Source organism: Propithecus coquereli, unplaced genomic scaffold (genome assembly GCF_000956105.1).
Source record: "Propithecus coquereli isolate 6110/MARCELLA unplaced genomic scaffold, Pcoq_1.0 Scaffold125, whole genome shotgun sequence".
Taxonomy (NCBI): domain Eukaryota; kingdom Metazoa; phylum Chordata; class Mammalia; order Primates; family Indriidae; genus Propithecus; species Propithecus coquereli.
The window spans coordinates 7,131,802-7,159,183 of NW_012136636.1; the positions used below are offsets into that span (position 1 = coordinate 7,131,802).

The 27,382-nt window shown below is 51.2% G+C and overlaps 2 protein-coding genes across 5 annotated transcripts in view; one reads left to right on the top strand and one right to left on the bottom strand.

Annotated features, from left to right (window-relative positions):
• The window catches only part of CARKD (carbohydrate kinase domain containing), a 22,799-nt gene extending 14,184 nt beyond the window's left edge, over positions 1 to 8,615 (top strand). For both annotated transcript variants that reach the window (XM_012637940.1, XM_012637941.1), the window contains 5 exons: positions 4,578 to 4,628; positions 4,706 to 4,810; positions 5,568 to 5,688; positions 5,842 to 5,962; positions 7,080 to 8,615. In XM_012637940.1, the coding sequence (XP_012493394.1) occupies positions 4,578 to 4,628; positions 4,706 to 4,810; positions 5,568 to 5,688; positions 5,842 to 5,962; positions 7,080 to 7,230 (549 nt within the window). In that variant the 3' untranslated portion in view covers positions 7,231 to 8,615. The remainder of the gene's footprint in view (positions 1 to 4,577; positions 4,629 to 4,705; positions 4,811 to 5,567; positions 5,689 to 5,841; positions 5,963 to 7,079) is intronic.
• Positions 8,616 to 8,960: 345 nt separating this feature from the next.
• The window catches only part of CARS2 (cysteinyl-tRNA synthetase 2, mitochondrial (putative)), a 59,473-nt gene continuing 41,051 nt past the window's right edge, over positions 8,961 to 27,382 (bottom strand). Inside the window, exons 10-15 of one of the 3 annotated variants that reach the window (XM_012637943.1) lie at positions 21,182 to 21,248; positions 16,189 to 16,327; positions 13,671 to 13,791; positions 11,727 to 11,825; positions 10,611 to 10,817; positions 8,961 to 10,177 (exon numbers count right to left, since the gene is read on the bottom strand). In XM_012637943.1, the coding sequence (XP_012493397.1) occupies positions 10,106 to 10,177; positions 10,611 to 10,817; positions 11,727 to 11,825; positions 13,671 to 13,791; positions 16,189 to 16,327; positions 21,182 to 21,248 (705 nt within the window). In that variant the 3' untranslated portion in view covers positions 8,961 to 10,105. Of the gene's footprint in view, positions 10,818 to 11,726; positions 11,826 to 13,670; positions 13,792 to 16,188; positions 16,439 to 21,181; positions 21,249 to 27,382 lie in introns of all 3 variants that reach the window. The other 2 variants (XM_012637942.1, XM_012637944.1) reach the window with 2 other exon arrangements.

Below are 27,382 nucleotides of genomic sequence, written 5' to 3' on the forward strand. Positions count from 1 at the left end.
TGAGCTCAAACAATCCGCCCGCCTCGGCCTCCCAGAGTGCTAGGATTACAGGCATGAGCCACCGCGCCCGGCCTGATTCTCGTGGTTTTTGAAGCGACGTGGAGTTGGCATGGGGAGCACAAGTTATTTGTCATGTGGCACCATTAGGTCTTTGAACATCTTAACCGCTTGCCAAGAAGAAGGAGGTAGTCATGGTCTAGGAACGATAGAGCCGAGGGAGAAGCTGTCCACAGGAAGTCCTACCTGCAAACAGCTGGGCTCCGTGCGGTGGCTTTGCTCCATCCACCGTTGCATCCTGGGGGTGTGGACGAGCTTAAGGTGAAAATGGCCGGAGTTCTCTGTGCTTCAGGGCCTTTTCTCTGTGAGTTTAAGTTCATAATTAAAAGAAAAACTGGCATCCTAAGAGAAAGAAAACACTTTGCAACGTGGAAATGTAACATGTGGGCAGTGAGTGTGCGCCTCACCGTCCTTCCAGCCCAGACTGCAGACTCCGCGTTTTGGTTCATGTACAGCAGCAGTGGTGGCCCTGACACTTGCTCACTTCGCGGTCGCTGTGTTCCAGCGAATGCTGAGCGTGACTCTGCTTTCTCCCCCGTCGGCTCCCAGCACGGTGCGGGCCACCGAACAGACACTCGGTAGATACTTTCTGAGTGAGGCCGTTATCTACCTAGTCCTAGAAACGGCCCTATTAGATAGATTTCTGTTCTTACCCTTGTTTTTTTTCCTAATGACAAATTGAATCCTGGTGAGGATTCAAGACCATCCATCCCCAAGGTGGTCTTGTAGCAACTAAATTGCTGAGTTGTTTTTTTTTTTTAACAACTTTTTGAAAATAATTTACCATACAATTCACCCATTTAAAGGGTACAACTTGGTGGTTTCTAGTGTATTCATAGAGTTGTGCACCAACACTATAATCTATTTTAAAACATTTTTATGATCTCAAAAAGAAACTTCATACGTGTTATCCTCTGTTCCCTGTTCCCCAACCTCCCCAGTTCTGGGCAGCCACTCATCTACTCTCTGTCTCTGATTCTGGACATAGCACATGAATGGATCATACAGTATGTGCCATTTTGTAAGTTGTTTTGTTCACTCGTCATAATTTCATATTCATAGTTCATGTTGTAGCATGTATCAGAACTTCATTCCTTTTCCTGTCTGTTTCACTGTTATGGATACACTAGCTTTGGTTTAATCTGTTGGTTAGCTGATAGACATTTGGTTTGTTTCCACTTACTGGCCCTTATGAATAATGCTGCTATGAATATGTGTTTACCAGTTTCTGTGTGAATATGTATTTTCATTTCTCTGGGGTGTATGTTTAGGAGTGGAAGTGGCTGGGTCACATGGTAACTGTGTTTAACGTTTTGAGGAACTGCCCATTTCCCACAGCTGCTGTACCATCTAATGTTCCCACTAACAATGTGTGAGGGTTGCAATTCTCCACATCGTCCCCAACACTTGTGGTTTTAATTGTTAACCATCCTAGTGGGTATGCAGTGGCATCCCACGTGGTTTGGGTTGCATTTCCCTGGTGACCGATGGTGTTGAGCATCTTTTCATGTGTTTATTGGACATTCGTATGTCTTCTTTGGAGGAGTGTCTGTTCATAGCTTTTCCCCATTTTGAAAATTGTTTATTTACTATTGTTTTAAAGGTCTTTATATATATTCTAGATACAAATCCCTTATCAGAGATAGGATGTGCAAATATCTTCTCATTTTGTGGGTTGTCTTTTTACTTCCTTGATGGTTTTGTTTGCAGCCCAAATTTTTAATTTTGATGAAGTCCAATTTATCTGTTTTTTCTTTTGTCCCTTGTGCTTTTGGTGTCTTATCTAAGGTTTTGCCTAGCCCAACGTTTACAACTATCTTTTCTTTTAAGAGCTTTATGGTTTTAGCTCTTATATTTAGGTCTGTGATCCATTTTGAGTTGACTTTTGTCTGCGGTGTAAGGAAGGGTCCAGCTTCATACTTTTGCACGTGGGAATCCAGTTGTTCTAGCACCGTTTGTTGGACATACTCTTCTTTCCTCCTGACTTGTCTTGGCATCCGTATTGAAAATCACTTGACCCTAAATTTAAGGCTTTATTTCTAGACTCTTATTTCTGTTCCATTGATCTATGTGGCAGTCCTTACACAACTACCCACTGTCTTGATTACTGTGGCTGTGTAGGCGGCTTTCAAATCGGAAAGTGTTAAGTCCTCCAACTTCATTCTTTTCGAGGCTGTTTTGGCTCTCCTGGTGAGAGCCAAGACTCGAATGCATCCCCAGATGAGTCCTGGATCTGCTTGTTGATTTGCACTGGGATTTTGGTAGGGATTATGTTGAATTTGTAGAGTATCGCTGCCTTAACAGTACTAAGTCTTCTGATTCATGAGCTGGTTTTGCACCAGTTGCCTGAATCCAGAAAGAAAGTAGGCTCCTGACTAGCACACCTGTCCTCACGCTGTGCTCTTTGCAACGTGCTCTTTTTAACAGCGTGTCCTGGAGACTCTTTCCTGGCAGGATATGCAGATGTCCCTCATTATTTGTAAGAGCTACATCATAATTCACTGTGGATATACTATAATGCTGTGGTCTCCAACCTTGGTCCGAGGACTAGTACTGGTCTGTGGCATGTTATGGCCTGTTAGGAACCGGGCCGCACAGCAGGAAGTGAGCAGTGGGCGGGGTGAGCCAGTGAAGCTACTCCCGGTCACTCACGAAGCTGCTCCCCATTGCTGCCATCACTGCCTGAGCTCTGCCTCCCCTGCTCCCATCCATGGAAAAATTGTCTTCCATGAAACTGGTCCCTAGTGCCAAAAAGGTTGGGGACTGCTGCTATAATGTATTCAACTAGTTCATTTCAACTAGTTCATTAAGGCTGTTTTCAGCCTTTTCCCTATTATGAGAGTGATGTCTTGAACATTTCTGTATATTTTGTCCACTCTTGGGGTATTTTCTTTATGATAAATTTCTGGAAGTTCCACTGCTGAATCAAAGAGTATAGACGTTTACATTTTTGAGAGGTGCTCCCAAGCACCCAGGCTTGTAGCAGTTTGCTCTCCCATGGATGGGATCCCCTTTGCTCTGGGTACTCTGATACTGTGTAGCTGGCTAGTGCTGTTAGTCTTCCTAGGAGGTCTGAGTGCCCTGTTCAAATACTACCCAATAAGGTTGACTCCCATTTTCCAGTATTTCAATATTAACCTTAGGCTACTGTTCTTTGTAAATACCTTAATAGAAAAAACACAAGACACAAAGATATCAGGTTGTTGCCAAATACTGCAACACAAAATCAGAAACTGATTTAAAGTCTGAATTAGGAAAAGCCTGTCAGTTTCAACAGTAAAGCCAAAATCAGGGCAAAGAATTTTCATTATTATTAATAAAAAAGGAAATAAGCTTCTGTGAAGGCTCTTGTACTCTGACTCTCACCTGATGGGGCTTTTGGACACACTCCTAACACTTGGACCAATGTCAGAGCAAAAGACAGATGTTTTCTACAGCTGGAATATTTGTCACACAATAAAGCTCTCAGGGTGGGCAGCTAATGCTGTGGGTTTTCAGATTTCATTTTCAGAAAAAGTTTTGATTAAATATAAGTGGCTTTACTTTTCAGTATTTTAAATTATTTTTACTTAGCATATATTTTGTTTTAATCTCTTTTAATGTTTTCTATTAAATGTCTACATCAAGTGGAGATTATTTTACCATGCTATTGCAGTGTATAATCTTGTCACAATATGTTGGTTCATACTAATAATAAGCAACCACATGTTGATGATGTTTTCTGTTTTTAGAAGAAAACCTTTGAAACTTTTAGTGTAATCCTATCAGGGAAAAATGATTCACTGTTCATTATGGTCACTTATTTTGAAACATGTAAGTAAAATGTTATGAAAAATATGGGATGACTAATGATTTGGGGAATTCCTGAGAATTCAGATTTCTCATCTCCAAATCCTGAAGATTAGTGTCTGTTGGAAGTTTGGAAGCCCTACTGGGGGTAGGTCTTTGTGGGCTAGCCTGGGAACACAGCCACTGTTCACAGCACTCCCAGCGGGCTTCTCTTCTCGGGGTTCCCAGTGTCCTGCCTTTTTAGGGGGCTCTGCCAGTTCAGTGTCTTTCTTCCTCTCTGTTTATTTTATTCATTTAGTTTATTATTTTCTATTTATTTGTTGATGATCTGATGTTGCATTTTATTAAGGGACTGCCTGGTTTTAATTCCTCTTGAAAAGTGTCTTGGTCTGTTCTGTGCTGCTGTAATGGTACCACAGACGAGGTAGTTTATAATGAACAGATACTGACTAGTTCACAGTGCAGGAGGCCAGGAGTCCAAGATCAAGATGCCAGCATCTGGCTGTATCATCACGTGGCGAAAGGGCAAGAGAGACAGCCCTGAAAGCCCTTTTTCAAAGTCACTAAACCAACCCATTAGGCCCACATGGCCTAGTCACCTTTTAAAGCCCCTACTTCCCAGCACCCTTCCATTGGCAGTTAAACTTCTACATGAGTTTTGCAGGGAACAACATTCAACCCATAACAGAGGTGACGGGCCTGGTGCTCACTGTCATTTTCTCTTCTGGCAGGGCATTTTGGAAGCATCCAGGGCCAGGGGCATCCCTGTCGTCGTGGACGCGGTGAGTGTGGCCTCTCCCCTCCCAGCGCAGGTTCCTGTAAGGCCTGTCCAGTGAACGCGGGTCCTTGTTTTGTGCAGGATGGCCTGTGGCTGGTCGCTCAGCAGCCAGCCCTCATCCAAGGCTACCAGAAAGCCATTCTCACTCCGAACCACATGGAGTTCGGCAGACTGTACGAAGCTGTGGTGAGTCAGTGGGCTGCCTGAAAGGTGGACACAGCGCTCCTCATCCTGAGAAGTGGGGAGGAACGGGTTCTGTGCTTCTGCCCGGCTTGTCCCTGTGGGCATATCTCTCCAGGGACACAGACTTGCCGGTGATGAGTGGACACATCTCTCAGAGTCTAAGATGCACATTTTTCACATGCTAACATGTGATCATGATGCCTCTTATGGTTGATGGTGCATCAGCCGATCAGTGCATCTGTGGATGAACGGTGGTGTGCTGGCCTTGAGGGCAGGCAGCCCCCTCCTGCAGTGTACTCTGGGCGGGTCACTTCATCCTTGTCCTGCACTGCCTCTCCTATGACATGTGATGACAGAGTCTGCTTCATGGGATTTATAAAGATGAAATGAAATACCTTTGTAAAGGCATGATTCCCTGCATAGCACGTGTCTCATACGTGTTGGCTGCCATTATTATTGGAATTTGTATCACCTCTGCAAACCTTTCAGAAGGCAACCATGCGTGGCATTCTTTTAACTCTGGTCTGACCAGGTAGAGCACTGACATGGCAAGTGCTGTGTTGGCATCCGCTTGGAGGACTTGCTGCAAGTGACAGCCTGGACCTCCTTCCACCTATTTGGCTTTTATCAGGTGCCCAGGTGATTCCTTTAGACATGAGCGTTGAGGCTTGTGACAGACAGGACAGGGTTGTTTGTCATATCATGGGCAGTGGGCTCCTTTTACATGTCTTGGTTTTTCTGTGGTCTTCCTATGCTGTAGCTCAAGGGTCCTGCGGACAGCACTGATCACCACGGGTCTGTTCTGAGACTTAGCCAAGCCCTGGGGAACGTGACTGTGGTCCAGAAAGGAGAGTGTGACGTGATCTCTGATGGCCAACAGGGTGAGTGGTGGCTTCCCTCTGCATGTCGCTGGCTCTGGGTCAGCACTGTGTGTCTGCTCTGGATTGGCCAGTGCCAGGTCAGTGTGGCCAGGCTGGGTGTGACTGTCCACTCATGTCCATGCTAACGTCCACTCTGTTGTCTGTCCTGTGCAGTGCTCACGTGCAGCCAGGAAGGCAGCAGCCGCAGGTGTGGAGGGCAAGGAGACCTCTTGTCAGGCTCCCTGGGCGTGCTGGTGCACTGGGCCCTCCTTGCTGGACCTGAGAAAACAAATGGGTATGGCCACATCCTCATTTATCCTGCCTTGGAATTGTCTACTTTTTGTAAGCTGTTCAGCTCATGCATTTAATAAGTAGCTCCTGGAACATTCCAAATGAACTCTGTTTCATCGGAGAGATCCTAGGGCAGAGGTTAGCCCTCCACTGAAGCTTCTGCTCTATGCTTACTCCTGGGCCCCATCTGTCATTGGGGTGGGGCCCTGGGGCATCAGTGGTTTTCAGAGCACCCCAGGTTGAGAACACCGTTCTAGAAGTTCAATGATGAGACAAAATACCAAGACAGAAAACATGCAGGCTGAAGGCTTAGTCACTTGTCCTTAAAGATGTGAAATTTATTTAAGAGGCAACAGAATTTTGAGATCCAGGCTCTGGACCCATTTCTGTCACCAGAGAGCTTTCTGAGCACAGGCAGTTCCCACACCTCTGTGCGCCTCAATTTCTCTCTATAAACCCATCGTGGTGACTGTGACGTCTGCACATGCTGGGTGTGGTACACCCTGGGCCCTGGAGGGTGAGCCTGGGGTCCGGTGGCCTCACCTGACACCTGCGGGGTGGAACGCTACTGGACGTGATGTCTCAGCACACCTGCACAGGAGCACTGGTCACCAGGGACCACCCCCAAACTGAGCATGTCTGTGTGGACTTTAACTCCACTGGGAAATGCAAGAGGGTCACTCCAGTTCCTTCCTCCCCTCCCCCAGTATATGCAACAATGGTAGCAGGAATCTGCATTCTCAGGCTCAGCTATTCCTCCACAACCTGGTAAGACTAAAGAGCACTGTTAAAATACATACAGCCTGTAAGTGCTTGGCTGGTTTTTGCCAGGGAAAATTGCTTCCCACTGATGTATTGCACTGTGTCTTGAATGGATATTTTTCATATGCCTTCTGTCAGGGAATACAGTACCAGGGGCTTACTGGTTACTTTAGCTGTAATAAAGCTGCCTTCTCAGAGGCATATGAGACTTAAAACTGCCAATTTGGAGTCCCAGGGTTGAAATGGAGTCAGTGCCTATGGTAGCTGCAGCCCACTGACCTCCAGGTGTCTGGGCCCTCGACCGTGGGGGCCTCTGACTGCCTCGTCCTGCAGCTTCTTGCTCACGCCTCTCCTTCCAGGTCCAGCCCTCTCCTGGTGGCTGCGTTCGGGGCCTGCGCGCTCACAAGGCAGTGCAACCACCAAGCCTTCCAGAAGCACGGCCGCTCCACCACCACCACTGACATGATCGCCGAGGTGGGAGCCGCATTCAGCAAACTCTTTGAAACCTGAGCCAGTGCAGACAGGATGATTACAGCATTGCTGGGGAAACTGCAATTTGTAATGAAAACATCCATATCTACATGTGCTGAATCCTCAGGGTACCAAAGCAGCACAGGTTACTTTTGAGGGTTTTTAATTGTAGCATAAATTGGTTGATAGAAGAATTTAAGAATTCAGAAAATTGCAAGTTTGGGCTAAACTAATATGTAGTTGGAGATGTTACGATGACATGAATCAAAGTATTCCTGAACTTTTTTAGCTTCTAAGCAGTAACTGAGAAGAAAAACGGAATCACATGAGAATGAAAAACTCTTTGAGAATAGCTCACCTGAATCTCTTGGCTTGCTCAAAGGTCAGCAGAGCTGTTCGTGGTCTCTACTTATTTCTTCTCAGTCTCTCTGCCGACGCGTTTCATTCTCCTGGTTTCCCTTCATTAGGGGTTCCTGTTGAAGGCACCGGCCAGTCCTTCTCGGGGGGCCGCGTGAACACTGGCTGTGGTTTTTGACTGAGGTCTACCAGAGTTGTTCTCTAGCTCATTTTTGTTTAAGTGGTTAGGTTGGAGACATTTGGGTGTTGGTTGTTTTGGTTAATTTATTGAAGTGTTTCAGAACAGTCAATGGTCAATTTATCTCAGAGATCCTTCTGTAAGCACCAAGGGAACAGAGAACGAAACGTGACACTGACCCTTTAGGGGCCAGGAAGGGAGCTCTGAGACACCTCCTGTCTGACACCCTCCTCTGTCCATGTTAGACACACTCAAGTCCCATGACACTGCCAGGCCCCAGCCAGACAGACCTGACACGTGGGGGTGCTGTCTTGGGAAAGGCTTTTGGAAGACTCAGGACTTGCTGGGTCTGGTGGGGCGATGCATTAGGAGGCCTGATGACAGTGTCTGCTTAGGAAGCAGCATAGCTGTGTTCTCAGGAATATTTGCAATCCATTACAGAAAATAACTCTAAAATTTCAGCAAACATAACGTTTTATTGTATTCTTAACCTTCGGTTAGCTTTTGTTTGTGTGAATGGTTTTTGTAAAGCGGCCTGGCGCTTGTTCTCCGGTCCCACGTCTCAGAGGGTTGGCACCTGGTATGTGCATGGGGTGCTCTGTTAGCCCCTCACGAGGGCAGACCTGCCTGACTCCTCAAAGTCCTTTTGCCTTCATGGCTACTCTTGGGTGATGCTCTGTGACTTGAGCACTGCTACAGATGGATGCTACTTTCCTTAAAACCAGTCAGCAGCTTCCATGAGTGCTACTATTAATTTCACATCTAACTTTAGAAGCTTCACTATCTACATGTGACCTTTTGCAGAAAAATTGTGCCATGGACATTTTTCCTTTGGGGAATTACATCTAAACTCTGGTAGCTATTAAAAGACAGATCTGGTTTATTTAAATGTAGTGTTTTGTATTTTTTTCTCAAATAGCTAAAACTTACCTTTCAGTTTTCTAAAGTGAGGATATTGCCACACACTGGGCAGATGAAAATATCTAAGCCTTTCTGTCCAGTATTGTGCTTATCACCAGTGCCTCCCAATATCGCTACAATAATTCGAAGAATAAGGCTGAAACACAGACGCTTCTTTCCATAGGAATTAAAATGAGCAAAGTCACAGGAATTATTATGTTTTTTGTTACTTAAGAGTTTGCTCTGAATAAGTACAGAATCCCTTTGCTTAAAAGAGAGATTGGGAGTACATCCAGGTAGTCCAGGACTGTTTTTTGTTTTTAGAAATGAACTCTGCTGCTGAATGGTATTTTTAAAGTGAAGTTCACTGCTTCCCTGTTCTTTACAAACATGTGTCTACTCATTAGCTCCAGGTAAAGAGACACTATGACCTGGAGCTTCCCTGGGACCAGGAGAGTAATGAGGAAGTATGTTTGGGTGGTCAGTGAGGTGGCAGGCCGCTGGGGGACAGTCTGCCCCCCAGTACCGAGTGGCCTTGTCTGGGTGTCTCATCATAAAGCAGCCTCTGGGAATCTTCCCTCTACGTTAATCCCTGGGTGGGTGACTTCTGAACCGCTGTCCTTATCTGTAGACTGCGAAGACCAGTACCTCAGGGTCGTGACTAAACGTCGACAAGGCGCTGCTCATCCCACAGCTGTGCCGGGGATCAAGAGATGCCGGCACCACAGTGCGGGACACTGGGAGGGGCCTGCCCAGCGTTTGCGAGCTGGGGAGGGAAGGAAAGGGCCACCTGGCTTCTGCTGGTTCGTTTGAGAACTGTGGTCCTGTCACAGAAAGGTGAGGAGATCGGGAGCTCACAGGTGCTCCGGAAGGGCGGCCGCACTGCACACAGGGCAGTCCTGTCTTTGTCAGGCCTCCCCATCTTGCTCTCACCTGGCTGTCCTGACCTTGCCACAGCTAACCTTTCTCAGGCCCAGCCCCGACCCCGGCTGCTCACAGCATGAAAGCCAAGGTGACACGAGCTGTCAGGATGTTAACTGTGTAGCAAGACTGCAGGGGTGTTGTGTTTTCTGTGGTGAACACATTCTGTAATTGCCGGGAGGGGAAGCCGCCTCGTCTGCCGCACAGTCCATCCTCTCCGCTTTTGACTTGGCCGCGCCCATTCCTGCTCTTCCGCGCCTCCTGCCTTGTCCCATCCTCGGGCACGGGCCAGCTGGTCTCACTGTGCGCAAGCACGTCTGCTGTTCGGACTCCCGCTGGATAGCTGATGTGCTTTTACCAAACTTAATGTTGAGCCTCTGGCCCTTGGCACCATAGATTAAATTTTTAGGCCTAGTCATTGACACCAGCGGGATAGCGTTGGTTTGCTCTGTTTTAATGTTGACTGAACAGCCACAATAGAAACTTCTTTAATATAAAGTCTGCATCGTCAGCAAGCACAGAGGCCGCCACGTGAGGGGTGGTCCCGGCTTCACTCCATCAGCTCCCTGGTTTGGGGCCTTTTGTCCTTTGACCTAGCAGCTCCCACGTGGAGGCTGTACTGCTTCTGTCCTGCAGAGAGAACAGATCCCAAGTCTGACTAGACGCCATGTCGCGTTCAGAGGGTGACGTCCAGCATGCTGCCACCTGATCCTTTGATGACCTGGCCCTGAAGGAGGCAGCTGGATGCTTAAAAAGGGGATGCTGATGCCCTCTGGTAAAGGCCAGGAGGCCAAGGCAGGTGCAGTGTGACCTGGCGGGGAGGAGGGAGGGTGGGGCAGGACCTGGATCCTCATGAGACACTGCCCAGCCTGTGTGCCTCCCCCTCCCCCAGCATCTCTCTCCAGCTCTGACACGCCTGCCCCAACATCCCTCCAGATTTGCCACAGGGTGGGTTTCTCCACTCACGAGGAAGCATGGTCACAGCCTGGTGTTTGTGTGATACCTGAGGACATTCCTGGCACCTGGGGTGATGGCCCTGGGGTCCCCAGGCCAAAGCACTCACCTTGATGTTGATGCCATGGGCGGTGAGGTCCCGGCGCAGGGCATCGCAGGCCTCCAGCAGGGGCTGCCTCTCCAGAAGCTGCTGCTGTCGGGCCTCCCTGGTGGCCTCTGGTGTGGTCAGCGCGAACTGCCGGACCCTCTGCCGGAACCGCACCAGCTCCTCCACCACGCCGTGCAGGGTGGCCGCGCTGCTGTCTCCTGAAACACACTGAGCCAGGCATGGCCACGCTGCGAGAGTCTGCACAGGTGGCGTTTGCCTCCCTGGCAGGGTTCTAGCCCAAGGCCCCCAACGCTGGCCTCTTTCTGGGGATGGTGCAGGGCAGCCACATGTTTCCACTGTCCTCTTTCAACCCTACACAGCTGACCAGTGCCCACTGGGGGCCACAGGGAAGGGCTGGGGTACAGATGTGAGGGCTGCTGCCTGACAGGCGGGCATTGCCTTACATCTGGCCCTGACGAATGAAAAATTCAGAACCACAGAGATGCCCTGCAGCGCTCTGCATGTGCATGTGCTGTTCCAGCTCAACGCTCTGAGGCCAGCAGCTCGGTGGCCCTGCCTAGACACCGTGTAAATCAGGACTGCACAGGAGCCTTCTCCCCCTACCCCCTACTTCCTCCTCCCATTGGAGACAGGAACGTGCGGGTGCAGCGTGGGCTTCTGAACAGGGCCCTTCTGCCAAAAAGGACTTCACTGGGACCAAGGCTGAGGGCTGAAGGGGGGTGTTCTGTTAGAGCCTGTTTGTAGGAAACACACCATGGCATCAGGCAAGAGGGTCAAGCCGTAGCTTGCTCTCAAATGGTTCAAGAAAAAATCTTATCATACATGTGACTTTTACATTTTGAGTGTTTCAAAATAAAGAAGTGTGTGCAGCGCTGACGACAGACCACTCTGCACCGAGGTGGACTGAGCTCTCTGCTCACATGCGTTTGCCAGCTGTGGAAGTGGAATCCCACAATTCCAGTTAATAAGTAATAGCTCTGAGTGTTTTTCCAGGAAAGTAACATTTTAAAGCAGGCAAATTAATTTGGCATTATAATTATCTATTAAAAGGATAAAGGTTATTACACCAACATGCAGGTAATTCCATAATTAAGCATTTAAAAGAAAAGGACATACCTGTTGATTTGCCAGAGAAATTCCAGCGGTCTCAAAAAACTGTTCAATGTAGGAGACAATGGCGCCAAACACGGCAGGGCTTCTGGGACCCCCAGGTTCCTGTAAGGAAGCACCGCAGGGGCTCTGAAGGCAGTCAGATGCCAGTGTGGGAACTCAAAGGAGGAGCCCGGCACGCACTGCCCTGGGGCCTTTTAGCTTCTGTGAGCGAGGACACAGCGCCAGCATCAGCCAACCTCCCTGGCAGACCACATGAGCGTGGGTGCAGCAGGGTCCCTGGTGCCTCAGTTTCCCCCTCTGTAACGTTGGGGATGGTGGTCCTAGCTCATGAGGCCCTGGTGGGTGACGGTGAGTGTGATGGGGCTACAGCATGTGGAGGGTGAGTGGGACCTGCGCTGGATTTCTGAGTCAGAGAGAAAGTGAGGAAGCCCTGACACGTGTGTTTGCGCCAGTCAAGGAGCACAGACACATGCGTGATGCCACTCTTCATTCCTGGGCACTTGCAAAGATCACGACAGAAAAGTGCAGGCGGCCAGGCCCAAGGAGCCCCTGCAGCCTGAGCTGGGGCGGCCGGGCAGTGCTGGGCATATAGGTGCAGGGCAGGCAGGAGGCTGGGGAAGGCCACCGTGGGCAAAGTGGGAAGCACTCCTGTGCCACCACAGTCCTGGCCGCTGGATCTGCCCAACCCTGCAGTGCCGGGTGCTGTGTCCCTCCATCCACCCGGCTGGGACTGACATGCTCCTGCCTGTCACACTGACCAGCTGGGTGACTCAGAAGAGACTACAGCCCACAGTCTGCCTGTGCTGGTCAGACCACAGGTACGTCGTACAGGCGTGGGCCCTGCAGGCTTGTGAGGGATACAGCCTCCCAGCCCTGCCTGCTGTGACTGATGCAGGGTCTAGCCTGGGGCTCTGTCTTCTAATACCCAAAACTGAGCACAGCCAGGGACGGAGCCCTCCACCAAGGTACTGATGGTGGATTTGGACCAGAACCTACAAGTGTTACCAAAGGTGTGAAAGGCACGAAACTGGCCTCAAATAGCGTCTTCACAGCTGTAGCGCCTTCCCAGATCCTGGGAGGTCACGTGGCTCCCAGCGGAGCTCCTCCCAGGGCCAGCACCTGCCAGCCAGTCCCTGTCCCAGCCCCAAGGCGTGGCAAGGAGACCCTCAAAAGTGTGCAGGAACCAAAGTCTGCTGCCTACCTCCTGTCTCTGTCTAGCACTCCACACACCTTCAGGGAGCAGCGGCTCAGGCTCAGCCCCTGGGTGCAACCGCACGATACCCACAAGGGGGTGGATGGGTCTTTCCTTAAGTTCTGCACAGACGCTGTCTGAGCCGGGTGTGGTGTGTGCACCTGTAGTCCCAGCCACTTGGGAGACTGAGGATGGAGGACTGCTTGAGGCCAGGAGTTCGAGACTACATAGCAAGAAGCCATTTCAAAAAAAGAACTTTTCTAACAAAGTGTCACAAATGGAGTGTGTACATGAAACGTGTTCCCTGAGGATCAGGCACGTGTAGAATCTCTGAAGAGCTGGTCATTCCCAGTTGGCCCCAAGACCCAGGCTGGGTGGCAGCACAGTCGGGTCCCAATGCACAGTGTCCTCCCATTTCATGTCTGAGCAACAAACTCAGACTCCACCAAGCTCCTCCATGCAAATAGGAGGGTCACGCAGGGCGTGCCAGGGTTGTGCCGCGTGCTCTGTGTATTCCCAGAGTCGCTGGGTGGCTGGGGCCTGGCCAGGCCATCAGGGCGGACCACGCACGCCAGATGAGCTCCAGACTCTTACTGAGGGGCTGGTCAGAAGGTGCCCAGAGGCCACCAGCTGTGGGAGGCGGGGTCACCAGAGCCAGCTGTGGGTTACTTCCACATGAGAAAGACCCATGGAGCAAACCCCCACCTGTCCATCCCACTTAGAGGCAGGCCCAGGAGGCTGCCAGCCCTTGTTACCTGAGCCACCCTGAGCTGTCCGTTCCCCTGGTGCACCAGGCCCAGGATGGCGTCCACTGCCCTGGGCATGTCAAAGTCATCTGCCAGCGCGGCCTGCACGGTCCCCTTGGTGCTGGAGAGTCTGAGGAGAGATGGGAACAGTCATTGAAACCAAAGGGAAGCTCAACTGGGCACCTCAGCCAGCCCTTCAGAAGCACAGCATCCCTGGGAGTGGGGCTGGGGTTTAACTGGGTCACGTTCGTGCACAGTGATAAGCTAGTTCCAGCGCAACAGGATCTTAACTGGGTAACGTCAACTCCAGACGGCCACGTCATCCAAACCAGACTTTGTCTAGAGTGGAGGTAACCTGTAAAGCCTGTATCTGAATACCCAAGATACTCGTGGGCATTTTCCTAATGGTTTTGGAAACCAATAGTGAGAAACTGAGCAGAGCTGTCACAAAGTAAAGCTGTCACCTTCACACGACCGGGCTGTGCGAGGTGTCAAGGCAAGCCTTGGGCAGGCGGCCAGGAGAGGTGGGCACTGGCTGTTTCTGCCTGCCTGACGGGCCATGTGAGGAAGCCCCGAGACAGGACCCGGGTGGGGAATCATAGGGGCTTGCACGGGCTCTGGAGAAGCCGGTCCCAGGGTGGCTCCGGGCCCGTGTCTCGTGGCAGGAAGTGTGCCCAAAGCTGCCAGGCGGCCTCGTCGGGCTAGGACCTCTGCCTCCTCTGAGAACTTCCCTCATTTCTGGGCTACCAAGAACGCAGAGGCTGACAGGAGGGTAGCACCCTGGGCTCCTGCCTCTCAGGGACCCTCTCTGAGCATGGGAACAGCGCCTGCTCTGTGTCACCTCCCACAGTGGCCTCTGCTCTCTCCTTCGCCTTCAGACATCCTTCAAAGAGCGGCATTGGTGATGGCCCCGTGTCCACACTTCTACCTCACCAACCCCACTGGGGCACTCCTGCAGGAGACCACGTGTCCCCCGGGTCCCCTCGCTCTCTCCAGGCGCACTGGCCTGTCCCATACACCTGCTCGGGCTTCGCTGACCCCTAAGGCCTCATCTCTGGCCCTGCTGAAATGGCCACTTCTAGCTGTCACTGTCAAGGGTGCTCTGCCCGCTTCCCCTGATCCTCTCCCTGGGGTCACGTGGAAGGATCGGCTTCTGGGTGCCCTCCAGGCCAGTGGGGCCTGTGGCCAGTTCTGGCCGTGTGAGCAGTGGTGACCTGCACTTCAGGGCCGGCACCTCCACTACTGAGACAAGGCCCCTGTGCTCCCTCCCCTCAGCGCTGCACCACCGAGGGAGAAACTGCAGCTTCTGGTCAGCCCGGGCCCGAGTGACGTGTAGAGGCCTCTGGTGACCCGTGAGGAAGAAGCCCTTGCTGTTTTGCACGGGGACTCAGGCCGGATGTCACACAGCACAGCTAGGCCTCTCCAGACCCATCGGCAGGGTCACCTGCCCCTACACGCCTCAGTCTTTCTTCCTGTGTTGGTGCCACCCACAGTCCTTTGCCTCCCTCTGATGGTGGCCGAGCTGCTGGCCTGTCCCCAGCCCAGCTCTGGGTGGTCCTAGGCCCACGGTTAGAATGACTCAGCTCTAGCTGTCTTCTGGGGGTACCCCTCCCCGACAGACTCCAGATGAGCCCAAGGTTCCTCATCCTTCCTGGGGATCCCGAGGGGCACACGTCCCAGCACAGCCACCAGCAAGCGTCTGGCAGTCGTCTGAACAGCTGGCCGCACTTCTTTCCCCTCGCTAGGGGAGAGTGGAGGAGCGTCCACCGTCCATCAGGAAGCTCTGCCTGACGTTAGCCCTGAAACCTCCTGATGTGACACGTAATGACAAATGTTTACCCTGTAACCAGGTGACAGACTGGAACTTTCATGGAATACATCCCCGTTTGGTGCTGGGGTCCCCCTCTTCCTTCCTACTCGCTGTCTGCGCTAGAGTTACCCCATCTCCTCAGCCCCTTGTCGCCACCCGGAGTCTACGTGGCTCAGCCCAGGCACCCTTGTAAGGACACGAGCACATGCTCCTCCCTCAGGCGACGGCAGGTCACTATTAGCCGCGGGCCGGCAGGGTGGGCTGTGTGCTTGTCTTGCAGAAGATTCATTTGCCAATTCCTGGTATAGGTTTGGCTTTAGTCACCAAGACCTGCTGTATCCCCCAACCCCACCATGCCCGCGACCCTGCCATGACACGCCCATTTCTCTGAAGGTCCAGTGCGTCCACTTGCCTGCGAGTCTCCCTCCAACTGTGAAGTCCAGTGGTAAGAGCCTCCGTTTCCCAAACACCATAAGTGCCCAGCCACTCTGCCCAGCCTGGCGAGCCCGTCCGGGATGCACACTATTACAGCCTTCATGCCCACCCACAGGCGGGGCTCTCCTCCACTCTCACCCAGCGGGACCTCGGACTTGCCCAGGGCCCCAAAGCCAGTGAGGGAGGAGCCCTGGGACTGGCACCTGCTCCCTGACGAGTGCCCTGTCTCTGGGTCCTCCCGTCCCTACAGCAGCCCGTGTGGGCCCTGGATGTGCCTCTTACCTCTCCCACAGCTGGTCTTCCTGGACGGAGCCGCAGGCCAGCTGCCCTTTCATGTAGGCACGCGCGTCAGCAAGGAAGGAGCACAGCCCCAGGAGCAGGTGCTGGGCTTGGAGCACGGCGCTGTCGCTGTAGTCGATGGCTGAGGAGGAAGAGACAGCGTCTGGGGTGGTGCCTGCCGCGCCCACACCATCAGCATCAGCAGCGTTCTGGGACGGGAATGCTGCCTTCCGGGAACCGCGACTCCCCGCACCTGCCCGACACAGACCACGGGGTCGTCCCAGCTCAAGTGTCACCCGCCCCGGAAGAACACTCCCGATACGTCTGGCCGAGGGGACGCATTCCCACTGACAGAGGCACAGACAGAGCCTCCAGAGATGCGCCCACTGGTGCCACGAGGACACAGAGCTCACCAGTCCGAAGGGGGGGGAGTGGTCCAAACTCGGGGCTGCAGAATGAGTGTTTCTCATGACCCAGAACGAGGAACCCGTGTGTTCTGGCTTTTTATCATTTCTAATCTACTGCACCTTAATAGGTAAGACACAGTAAAGATGAACTATGTCACAATGACTACACACACCCGAATAGCAGCACTGTCAACTTGTCGTAAATTTCTAAAACCTGGCTCTAATCTCTGTGCCTACTTTGTGTCAGACGGGACAAACGTCCCCACCTGGCTGGGCGCACAGACCCTGCTGAGGAGCTCTGCAGCAAACGACACTTCGAAAGCCTATCTGGACATGCATCGCAGACTGCCGCCCCGCGTGCCTGGAAGCGTGGGTTCCAAAACGGAATGCCACGGTCAGACGTGGATTCAGGCTGGGCAGCAGTGTGATGAAACTTTCAAGGTTCTCCAATGTCTTGCTTAAAATGTTTCCATTTTTCTCAAAACCCAGTTTCAGTTTTTGCTTTGGATAGCTTGATTCAAAAGAGAAAAACCCGGAAACCCACAATGCACTGACAAAATCTAAGATAATGCTCTCATGCGTGGTAGCACTAGTGTAAAGCCTACGCCCAGAGACCCGGGACAAAATTCCCATGAACAGCAGCAAGAACACGCACCCCAGACAGGGAGGGCAGGTCAAAGAGCACAGCATTTTCCACGAGGATTCTACTTTATAGATGGGGAAAACGGGCAAGAAAACAACCGCTTTTCCAAAGCGCGTGTGCAGCGCAGCGTGCACGGGAGTGGGATCTCTTGCTGCACCTGTCCCAGTCCATTGCCTGGATGGGGTTTTAGAGACTCTTCCCTCAAGGTGAAGTTCCACACCAGGAAAGGCGGTGGCTCCGGCCCGGAGGGAAGCTGAGAGAGCCTGCGATCGCACCAGACAGATCTCCGTATGCCCAGGGCATCCGTCCAGTGTGGGCGTCCATGTCCCAGCTAAGCTGCTACTCAGGGAAGGATCAGTGTTCCCAGAAACCCTTCATGGGCAGGTCAGTGCCCCCTAAATCCCACCCAAAATTCCCACTGGGATGAGTTCCCGAAATGGCTGCCGAGGCTTCAGAAAGCTTTTCAGACCAAACTGTGTATTCAAAGTTCAAAAGGAACTACACAAGCAGAGATTAAAATAGTAGGGCCAGGTGCCGTGGCTCACACCTGTAATCCCAGCTACTGGGGGCTGAGGTGAGAGGATCGCCTGAGGCCAGGAGTTCAAGATTAGCCTGGGCAACATAGCAAGACCCCATCTCTACAAAAATAAAAATAGTAAAAATTAAAAAATTAGCAGGGCATGGTGGCATGCACCTGTAGTCCCAACTCAGGAGGCTAAGGCAGGAAGATCACTTGAGCCCAGGAGTTCAAGGTTGCAGTGAGCTATGATCACACCACTGCACTCCAGCCTGGGTGACAGAGCAAGACCCAGTCCCTAAAAATACTAATAAATAATAAATAAAATAAGCAATGCAAAGCCCTGCCCCATCCCTCCACAGTCTATGATGAGGAGGCGGCAGGGGCCTCCAAGGATGAAAAGACACTGGGAAGGGCTCAGCTCAGGATGGTTTTGAAAGGACCATGAGGGAGGAACGAGCTTCGAAGCCAGGAAGAGAGAGCTCTGTGCTGTGTGTGTGAAGTTCATCTACCATGTCTCTGAGACGTGCTCTTCCCTTTCCTAGCAACACAGCCAGACAAACAATGGATTTCCCCAGTAAATTTACCTCTCTGCATCTTCCTCGCATAGTCATGGCTAGACTGTGTTCATTAGAGACAGAAACACAAGCTATATGCACGGTGCACAAGACAGACAGCGAGGAGACTGGTGCCACCCTCTGTCTCAGGACGACTAGGTCCTCAGGCGAGTCTACCGCAGAGCTGGAGGCTGCTCCTGCACCACCCCCAACCCCGGGAGCGTAAGTCCCCTGGCCCAGCGCACTGCAGTTCCACCCTGCGGGGAAAGACTTGGGTCATCCATAGTGTGCAGAACCTGGATGAGCAGCAGAAAGCCCATACCACACTGTGTGCACATCAGAGCCGGAATAAAGACATGGGCAAAAGGATGACGTGCGCATCCTAGGATGGCGGGGTTTTGAGTGCAAGGTGTGCATCCGGGAAGCCCAGCATTACTGTGGCTGCACCTGCCGGCCTCACGGCTCCTCTGTGCTCCACAGGACACGGGACGTGCTTCCTTGCACATGTGCCAAGCTCGCCTGCTGCTGTTAGTGGGGTGTGGGAATGGCTCTCGGCCTTCCACCCGCGCCCTGTGCCCCACGCTTCCTGGCAGCACGGCTGTGCGGGACTGGCCATGTGGGAGAACTTCCAGACTGAATACTGATGTGGCACCCGCGTCATCTGTCCCACAGAGCCTGGACAGGACCTTGCACTCAGAACACACTTTTTTTTTTTTTCAACTGACACTAAGTTTATTTACCAAAAAATATTGTCTTTCTGTGTATGACAGCTTTCATGAAACATACATAGACATCTTCTATCAACCTGTGGGCTTCTCTCACTGCCTCTGACAACAAATATTACGAAGGAAAATGGAAATCATGGGGGTTTATTCCTGTGATTGCAAAAGGAAATGCAACCACTGCAGAAATTTACAAGAACCTGGAGAAACAAGTTTGCTATTTAACACTAAATCAACCTACAACACTGTATTGCATCAGTCCCTCCATTCCTCTTGATCAGCATCCGATCGACTAAGAAACGGTAACCAGTCAGCACACACGTGAAGGGAGCTGCCGTGCAGGCTGCAGTGCTCAGCTTGAGAGGGGGAGTAAGAGGCACGATCCAGGCTCCAAAGCCTGCTCAGCCGGGAGGTCACGACCTGCTCACCCTAAGTGTCCCAGCAAGACTGGCAGGAAACGCCAAATGGCAAATGACTAAGCGCTGAAGTAATTCAGGGAACAGAAATTGTGTGTGTCTCAATGTGTGCACGGCTGTGTGTCAACTACGAGTGCATCTGTGTGCGCACATCTGCGTGTTAATTGTGAGTGTGTGTGGTATCTGCATGTTAATTGTGTGTGGCATGTGCATGTCACTGTGAGCATGTTTGTGTATGTGTGCATCTGTGTGTTAATTGTGTGACCTTGCAGGTAGCCAAAGCATGCAGACATCTGGGCGCCTCAGCTGGAGCAGGGGAGCTTGTGCTTGGCCAATGGCTGGGTGAGACTCTGCACAGGAAGGGGAGAGGGGCCTCCTGGGAAAGGAGCCCAAGGAACCCAAACAGCCAAGAGCTCCGTGCATGCCATACAGTATGTTGTTGGGGCACATTCGCCCCATGGGTGAGCTGAGAATCAACTGTGTTCTGCATGCCCCCACCCCATCTCTTCATGCACTACGGGATGTGACCAGGGGGAGCAAGGGCGGTGCAGACGAGGGACGAGAGGGGGACGGAGGGAGGCAATCTGACAGCAGCACAGGACATGGACACAGGCACCAGTGGAGCAGTGGGGCACGAGGAGGCCGGAGAGACAGAACTCAGACGCTGCTGACCTCAGTGGGGCACGCGGCCCCAGCCAGGACAGGAGGTTCAACAGGCGCTGTGGGGACGGAGGGCCCAGAGGAAACTGCCGCACTTGGTGTGAGTGCAGAGGGCAGTGCCATGGGGCAGCCTGGCAGGAAGGGGGGTGGCGCTGTACAGGAGCCCCCGTGGGGCACTCGGACTGCCAGCCCGCTGCTGATGCCACCACCCAATTCAAGGACTGACTAGTACTGTAGCTCCACTGTTTCCTCATGATCGACCCAGCTTTTACACTTCAGTGAGAGTGAGAGGAAGCCGGCCGCCTGCACTGTAAAGGGAACTCCGTGCAGCTCCCATCGACAGAGGTGCCACCACGGTCCCCCTCAGCCCTGGCCACTGCCTTCCTAGTGCAGGTGTGCAGCTAGACAGCACCTGAGGGCCCAGGCTGTGCATGCCTCCCCTGCGCCCCTCACTGCCCAGCCTGTCCCCAGAGACACGGGCCCCGCTCCTCCAACAGAGCTAGTCAGACCCTGGAAGGCTTATTGCCAGTCAGGTGGTCTAGTCAGGGCTGTGCCTGCCGTCCTCCAAGGGACACGATGGTTTCCCAGGAGTCCAGCCCAGGGCAGCAGGCAGCACTGCAGCGACCAGCATCACTCCTCCAGGGCCCCGTCCCCTGCAAACCACAGGAGCAGGTGGGGCCCCTGGGTGGACAGGTGGGGTGGCCCCACACCGAGGGCTTCTGTGTTTCAGGCACCATGTGAGGTTGACCGGTGTCATCCTCACAGTTCACCACGCAAACGCCAAGATGCTGCAGGGCCAACGGCTTGTCAGACCCCACAGGGAGGGAGCGCTGGACAGGACTCAGCTTGACGCGGGAACCACGTCCTCTAGGAGACGAGCTCCAGACCTCCTGGCTGAGCCGGGCCTGACAACGCACCCTCTGGGCTCACTGCAGAACCCACGCTCATGGGGTCGCATTTACTCTGCGGCCCATATCTTGCTATCCCCAAACACCGCTGGAATGATTATTTCCAGGCTGTAAATGGGTGAACGCTGTGGTCGTCAGACCCAGAGGGCGACGGTGTCTGGCTCACCTGACCTGTAGCTGCTGCGCATGCAGAAGAGCCGGAAGACGTCGGGGGAAAACGTCTTCAGAAAGTCCTAATAAAGGGAGAAATAAGCACGGTTATAATGCTTTTTTCCTACATTTTGTATCACTCAGAGATTATATTATTTACTACGATTATGTGAGCTAATCTGTACATATCAAGAAATCAGGAATTTTAAGGAAAAGGCTTATTTTGTCTCTCACAGTTACCACTCTTTCTCCTGGCAATTTCCCCACTGAATTGTCTATGTTCAAGCTCAGCATTGAGGGGAAACAGCAAGAGGAGAAAGCCTGAAACTCCTGCTCTGAGCAGGCCCAAAGAGAAACCTGTTCTGTTGTCAGCCTTGGGGACTTTCATGATGGCACAGATGGAAGACAGGGACACAGCCAGGTGCCCCCAGGTGGCCAGCCCACCACTCAGACCGTGCCTGGTGCGGAGGGGACACGGGAGGAGGCAGGTTGGGGGAACCGTGCAGGAGAAAGCACGGATAGCCCAGCTGACCTCCAAGCCCAGTCAGCGCGGGATGAGACGCAAAGCCCTGCTCGTCCCACGTGGCGGCGCAGCTCTCGCAAGCACTGAGGTCAACGTACACGCTAAGTTGTCTCCTGCCTCTGATTAAACATTAGGAAAACTGATAACCCAACCAGTATCGTCCTATGGATAATTTATAAAACGTCTGTGCACAAAGAAGTGGAAATTTCTACATTCGGGAGCACAACACAGAAAACTCCAGAGAGCACTTCAGAGGCGCCTGCTAAACCCACACAACAGGCAACGAAACCTGCCCGCAGCCAGTGCCGGTCCTGGCGGTCACTTTAAGAAGAGACTCGGTGAGGGGAGGAGAAAAGGGCTCCCCTCACTACGGGCTCCAAAGGCGGTCCCAAGAAAGAAAGCGAGAGCCCCTCTTCACCCTCTGCCCTGGGCGGATGTGCTGGGAGGACAGGGCCGCGAGTGGCAGGTCACCTCCACAGGCAGCCAGACGAGAGCCTTCTCTCTGGCCAACACCTCAGAAGGCAGCCACGGCTACCTGTCCCCAGTGCCTCTCCTCTCTCAGGAAGCTGCCGAGGCCCTCACAGGAGAGAGCAGCGACCCCGTCCCCTTGGACAAGCCTGGCTGCTCTCATCCCTGGTCTGATGTGTGGTGACATGAGCCCACAGCACCAGGCTGCCGCTAAGCCGTGGTCTGCACCCCTCCCTGGGGCTCAGACACCCCTCGTCCTCACCAGGCTTATCCCACAGCAGGTGATGGGCTGCTGGCACAAGACACATCCAAGGAGGGCGAGCAGGAAGCAGTCTGGCGGCTGAGGCCCGAGGCTGGCTCAGGACACACGGGCCCTATAGTTATAAAATGCTGCTCTGCGGCCGTACTGAGAGCAAAGCGAACTAAGCTGAAGAGCGGCCTGTCCCATCCCAGGGCTGCAGCGGGGCCTCCCCGGCAGAACCAGGGCAGCCTCCCCTCTCCTGCCCGGGAGGACGGTGCTGGCATTGCTGAGTAGGGACAGGAAGGAGACTGCTGATCTGCTCCAGAGGGCGGAGGGGCCTGGGCTGCCTCCCACCAGGTGGGCACTCCTCCTCCGGCCCTCATTCCACCCCCTTGTCTGCCTGTGCCTGTCGCAGTGTGTGTGTGTGTGTGTGTGTGTGTGTATGCGTGCGTGTGTGCGTGCGTGTGTGGGGAGGTCATTCCTTGCTCAGGGGTGGCATTAATTAGGAAGCTGCTGGGCCAACCCCCTAATCCAGGTGTTCAACCTGGGTCCACGGAGGGGCCCAAGGAGAGACTTCCGGAGGGGAGCGGGGAGAGGAGGTGTATGAACTTGGATGGTTAAATAGTTACACTCTTATACCCACTAACCTCTCACTGAAACGTGGCATTCCCTTCAATGATCCATTGTGAGCAACAAACCACAGGATGACCACAGCCTGGTACTCTGTCGCCACAACGGTCAGAGATGTGTTCATATTGCAGGTACCACCTATGCCTGCTAATTACTCAACCACACCTGCAGCTCATTGTGTTCAGTAAGGAAGAACACACATTCCTCTATCTCAATACCATCAATGCCCTCTGTAATCCTGTGTATTTCCATTTTATATATTTAAAAACATTAAATTATAAGGGAGGTCCACAAACTTCACCAGGATGCCAAAGGGGTCCAGGGAAGGGGGTCACAGTGCGTGTGTGTATGAACCTCTGTCCGATCTGACCTTAATCAGTAATAACGTTGAAATTTCAGTTTAAATCTGTGCATCTCCTGTGTACTTCGTTCCAAACCGTGAAAAAAGGAATATTATCTCCCCTGAATTCCCTCACTCGTGCCAAGTGCTGCGGTTCTCGTTAACGCACAGGCAGCCAGGCCCTGCTGCCTTCAGTGCAAGGTGCTTCCTCCTGAAATCTCCACGCGCTGGTGTAGAACAACGCGCCACTGTGGACGCAGGGCAGCGCCCCAAGTCAATACGCCAGACAGAACAACCAGGTGAGCAGCTGACATTGTTACGTAAGGCTTTATCATTTACAGAATGCTCACATGTGACAGACCGTAATTATTATTTGTCCTATTGTGGAGACAAAAAAACGAGGCTTAGAGAACTGAAAACCAAACCACTGAACATCACAGGCTGCACTCAGCCTCCAAATTCTGGTTTGTCTCCATGACTGAGTCCCTGTGTCTTGGTTTGCGGTATTTACCCTCTGTGGTACTTGAGTACTGCCCAGTTTTAGCTGTTTTGAACAGTGCTTCTCCAAGTGCACGAGCTGTGTCTTCTAGCTGCAATTGTCTTGCTGTACCGGGTCTGGGAGGGGCTCTGGTCTGCTGGGTAAACAGGCGGCACAGCTGAGAACGGATTGTGCATGGGTGGCTCTATCAGGCATGAAGAGGCCCTTGCTACCCACCTTCTTCTAACTTTCCCTCTTACTTTTGAATTATTTCCTTGTTATTCATTCTCCAAAGCATAGACCATAAACTGCTGTACAGCTCATTACATGTTGGTTTACGCTGCAGTTCATTTTGCTTTGCCGGGGGAAACAATGTATCAGCAGACCTATTCCCCAACTCCCCTGCCATTAGGTGAGTTGTACTTTTAAACTGTTGTTTTGCTTTGTATACATTGTTGCCAGATAGGGAATTGTTTTCCACAGAAGCAGAAGCTCTCATCCCTGTCTGTGACCTGCTGCTGTCTACAGTTCCTCTCCCACTGCCTGGAGCTCGCCTGACCATCCATCCACAGAAACCAACACCGCGCATCCCTTCTCCAGGTGTTTGTACTTCCTCTGAGTTAGGTACCATTGCCTACTCTATTGACTTTCTGCTCATATTTGCTACAATTCATTACACTGTGATATTAGGTATATTTTATCTCTGATGAAGTTCTCTAGTTTTTTTTACAAGAAATCTCTCTTCCTTTTAGAATTGGGGAAAAGGATTCTAGATGGCTTTATATTAAAGGGTGATTAGCCTCACTGTGTGTTCACACATCTAAGTTAACAGTTCTCTGAAACCCCAGCAACACTAAAGAGTGCTTATGTGCCCCACTATGGGGGGGACGGGGGACAGGGAAGGCACTGCCATAGAGTTATAGTAGCAGTTCAAATCTGGACTCTAATCTTTCTGTAGCATTCAGTTTCTATGGACTGTTTCCTAATAATGACACACAAAGAAGGGGAAGCATAACTTCTTAATTTTGTAATATTCTGGTACTGATGTGAAAAGGTCCCAAATATCGTGAGTGTTCACGGACATTAATTTTTTAACGTGTTCCTGCTCTAATATCACTAAGTTTCCGTCCTACTCTGGTTCCACCCCACAACCTGGCCACAGCTACCTGAGAGGTGAAATGTGACGATGCTGGTGTAAGTTTGTGCTGGAAGTGTCTCGGAGGTAAGCGATCTCCTGGGCACTCTGGCCAGAGGCCCGTTCCCCGGAGGGCACCAGGTGGTGATGACAGCAAGTGCTCTGAGCCACCGTGAGCTCACAGGTGACGGGTGCACGCTCGCAGGGAGCCAGCAGAGCGGACAGGCTGGTGGTCGCTGCTCCCTCTGACACTGGAACCCACCCCGGGAGCACCGGGCAGGGGCAGGCTCCAGGAGCCTCCCATCCTCATGTGCTTGGAGAGGTTCGGCAACTAGAGGTCAGGCTTTGAACCCTCATATAAACCCCAGAGGTTGAGATCTTTCCACACTGACTCACTCCGGCCTCCATTAAGTAGAAAGAATTAGGAGTTTTCATGCAGACTATTATGAAACCTTTAGTGCTCTCCAAAACAATGAGGACTAGTGGGAAAACCAGGAAATTGAATGTGGGCCAACAGCCTAACATCCCCAAAGAACTATGAGCCAAGGGTACTTGTAGTCTAGCCAAGAACACAAAATAAAACTAGCCAATAGATACACGAAGATGAATTCAACACAGCTAATAAACAAAGAAATGGAAATTTAAAATCTGGTTGCCATTCTTCACCTAATTAACAAGAAAAACATTAACCTGATTACACTTCTAATTTGATGCTGGAAGAGACCTGGGAAACAGACATTTTCACCTACTGCCAGTGGGAATGTAAGTGACACTTACTGCTCAGTTCCCAGAGGCTATATCCAGATCACCCTGAATGTGGGCATATCCACTCATGTAGAGTTCCACCTCAAGACATTTATCCTGAGTTACTAATCACTAGATACTTAGCCGGAAGACATTCATCACACCATTGTGGACTACAGAATGCAGTCTCATATACAAGTCCAACAACAGGGAAATAAATCACTACCACGAGCCACGAAGTGGTCATTACAAATAACGCAGACTTGGCAATATCTACGAAAATTTAAAATGCACATACCCTAGTAGAAAACTTGATATAATTTAAATGGCCATTAATAGGAGATTATTTAAATTAATCAAGGTACACCCACACAATGGACTACTTAGCTTGGAATGAAACTCCATCTGGTAGAAAATCGACTAATCCAAAAGATTCATTAAGTGAGTAAAGCAAGTACAAAACAATGCTACCGTTGTGTGCAAAGAAAAAAGTCAGAAATACATTCATAGAGAAGAGAGAAATAAACACACACACACACACACACACACACACACACACACACACACACACTCTGACTCTTAAGGAGCTGGCAACAGGGGGATGTGGTCGGGCAGGAAATGTTCTTTCCACATTTTGTAACTTTGAATTTTTCTATCATATACTTCTTTGTCTTATCTGTGTTTTCCAAACTTTCCACAATAAAATACATTATCTCTATAATTGGATTAAAACCTTACTTGAATTATGGCCGTAATTCAAGGCAGTATACACACTATACCCTTCATGATCAGAAAGCAAAGAAATAAGGAATTATATACATACTGGCTTATTTTATATTACACCCTCCTGGAAGGATACACCCAGAAACCAGTAAAACACAGCGGTTACTGACAAGGACGGGTGCAGTGGGGTGCAGGCCAGCCTTCTCCACACTTTAGAGTGCTGACACCGAACCCTGCAAATGTTTTACAGATTTGAAAAATAAAAGTAAATTGAAAGAGGGAAGAGATATTGTCAGATCAGAAACAAACTGAACAAATGAACCTCCCATGTGATGAAGGGGAAACAGAACCACCCAGAGAAATTGTTACATTCTGACTGCGAGTACTGACCACACCACCTTATGGGATGCAGTCTAAGAAAAAGAAATACGAGTCCAGAACAGGCAAATCCATAGAAACAGAAAGCAGATGAGTGGTGTCAGGGGCTGGGAGGAACGGGGAGGGAGAAGTGACTGCTGATGGGTGTGGTGTTGCTCTTTGGAGTGATGACCATGTTCTCAGTAGCGATGGCTGCACAACTACAAACATGCTACAAACCACTGAACAGTACGACCTAAAGGGAATTATATGGTATGTGAATTATATTTCAACAAAGCCATATTTTTAAAAGAAATGCAAAGAAATCTTAAACTTTGCTCAATAGCTTTATGTTAATAGTAATACTGGTATTAACTTTTTAAACTAATCTTGTGTGTATTTTAAGGTGAAACAAAGTGTTGATATGCCGTTATACGAAAACAAGATTTTTAGTAAAAGAGAGGAAAAGAGCTTTAAAAGAGTCATGTGATATTAAATTTTATTTGGATATATCACATAAAACATCTATTTTGTATGTTTATGTTTGTCTTCTTCCCCCAACTCTGTCCCCTGAAAAG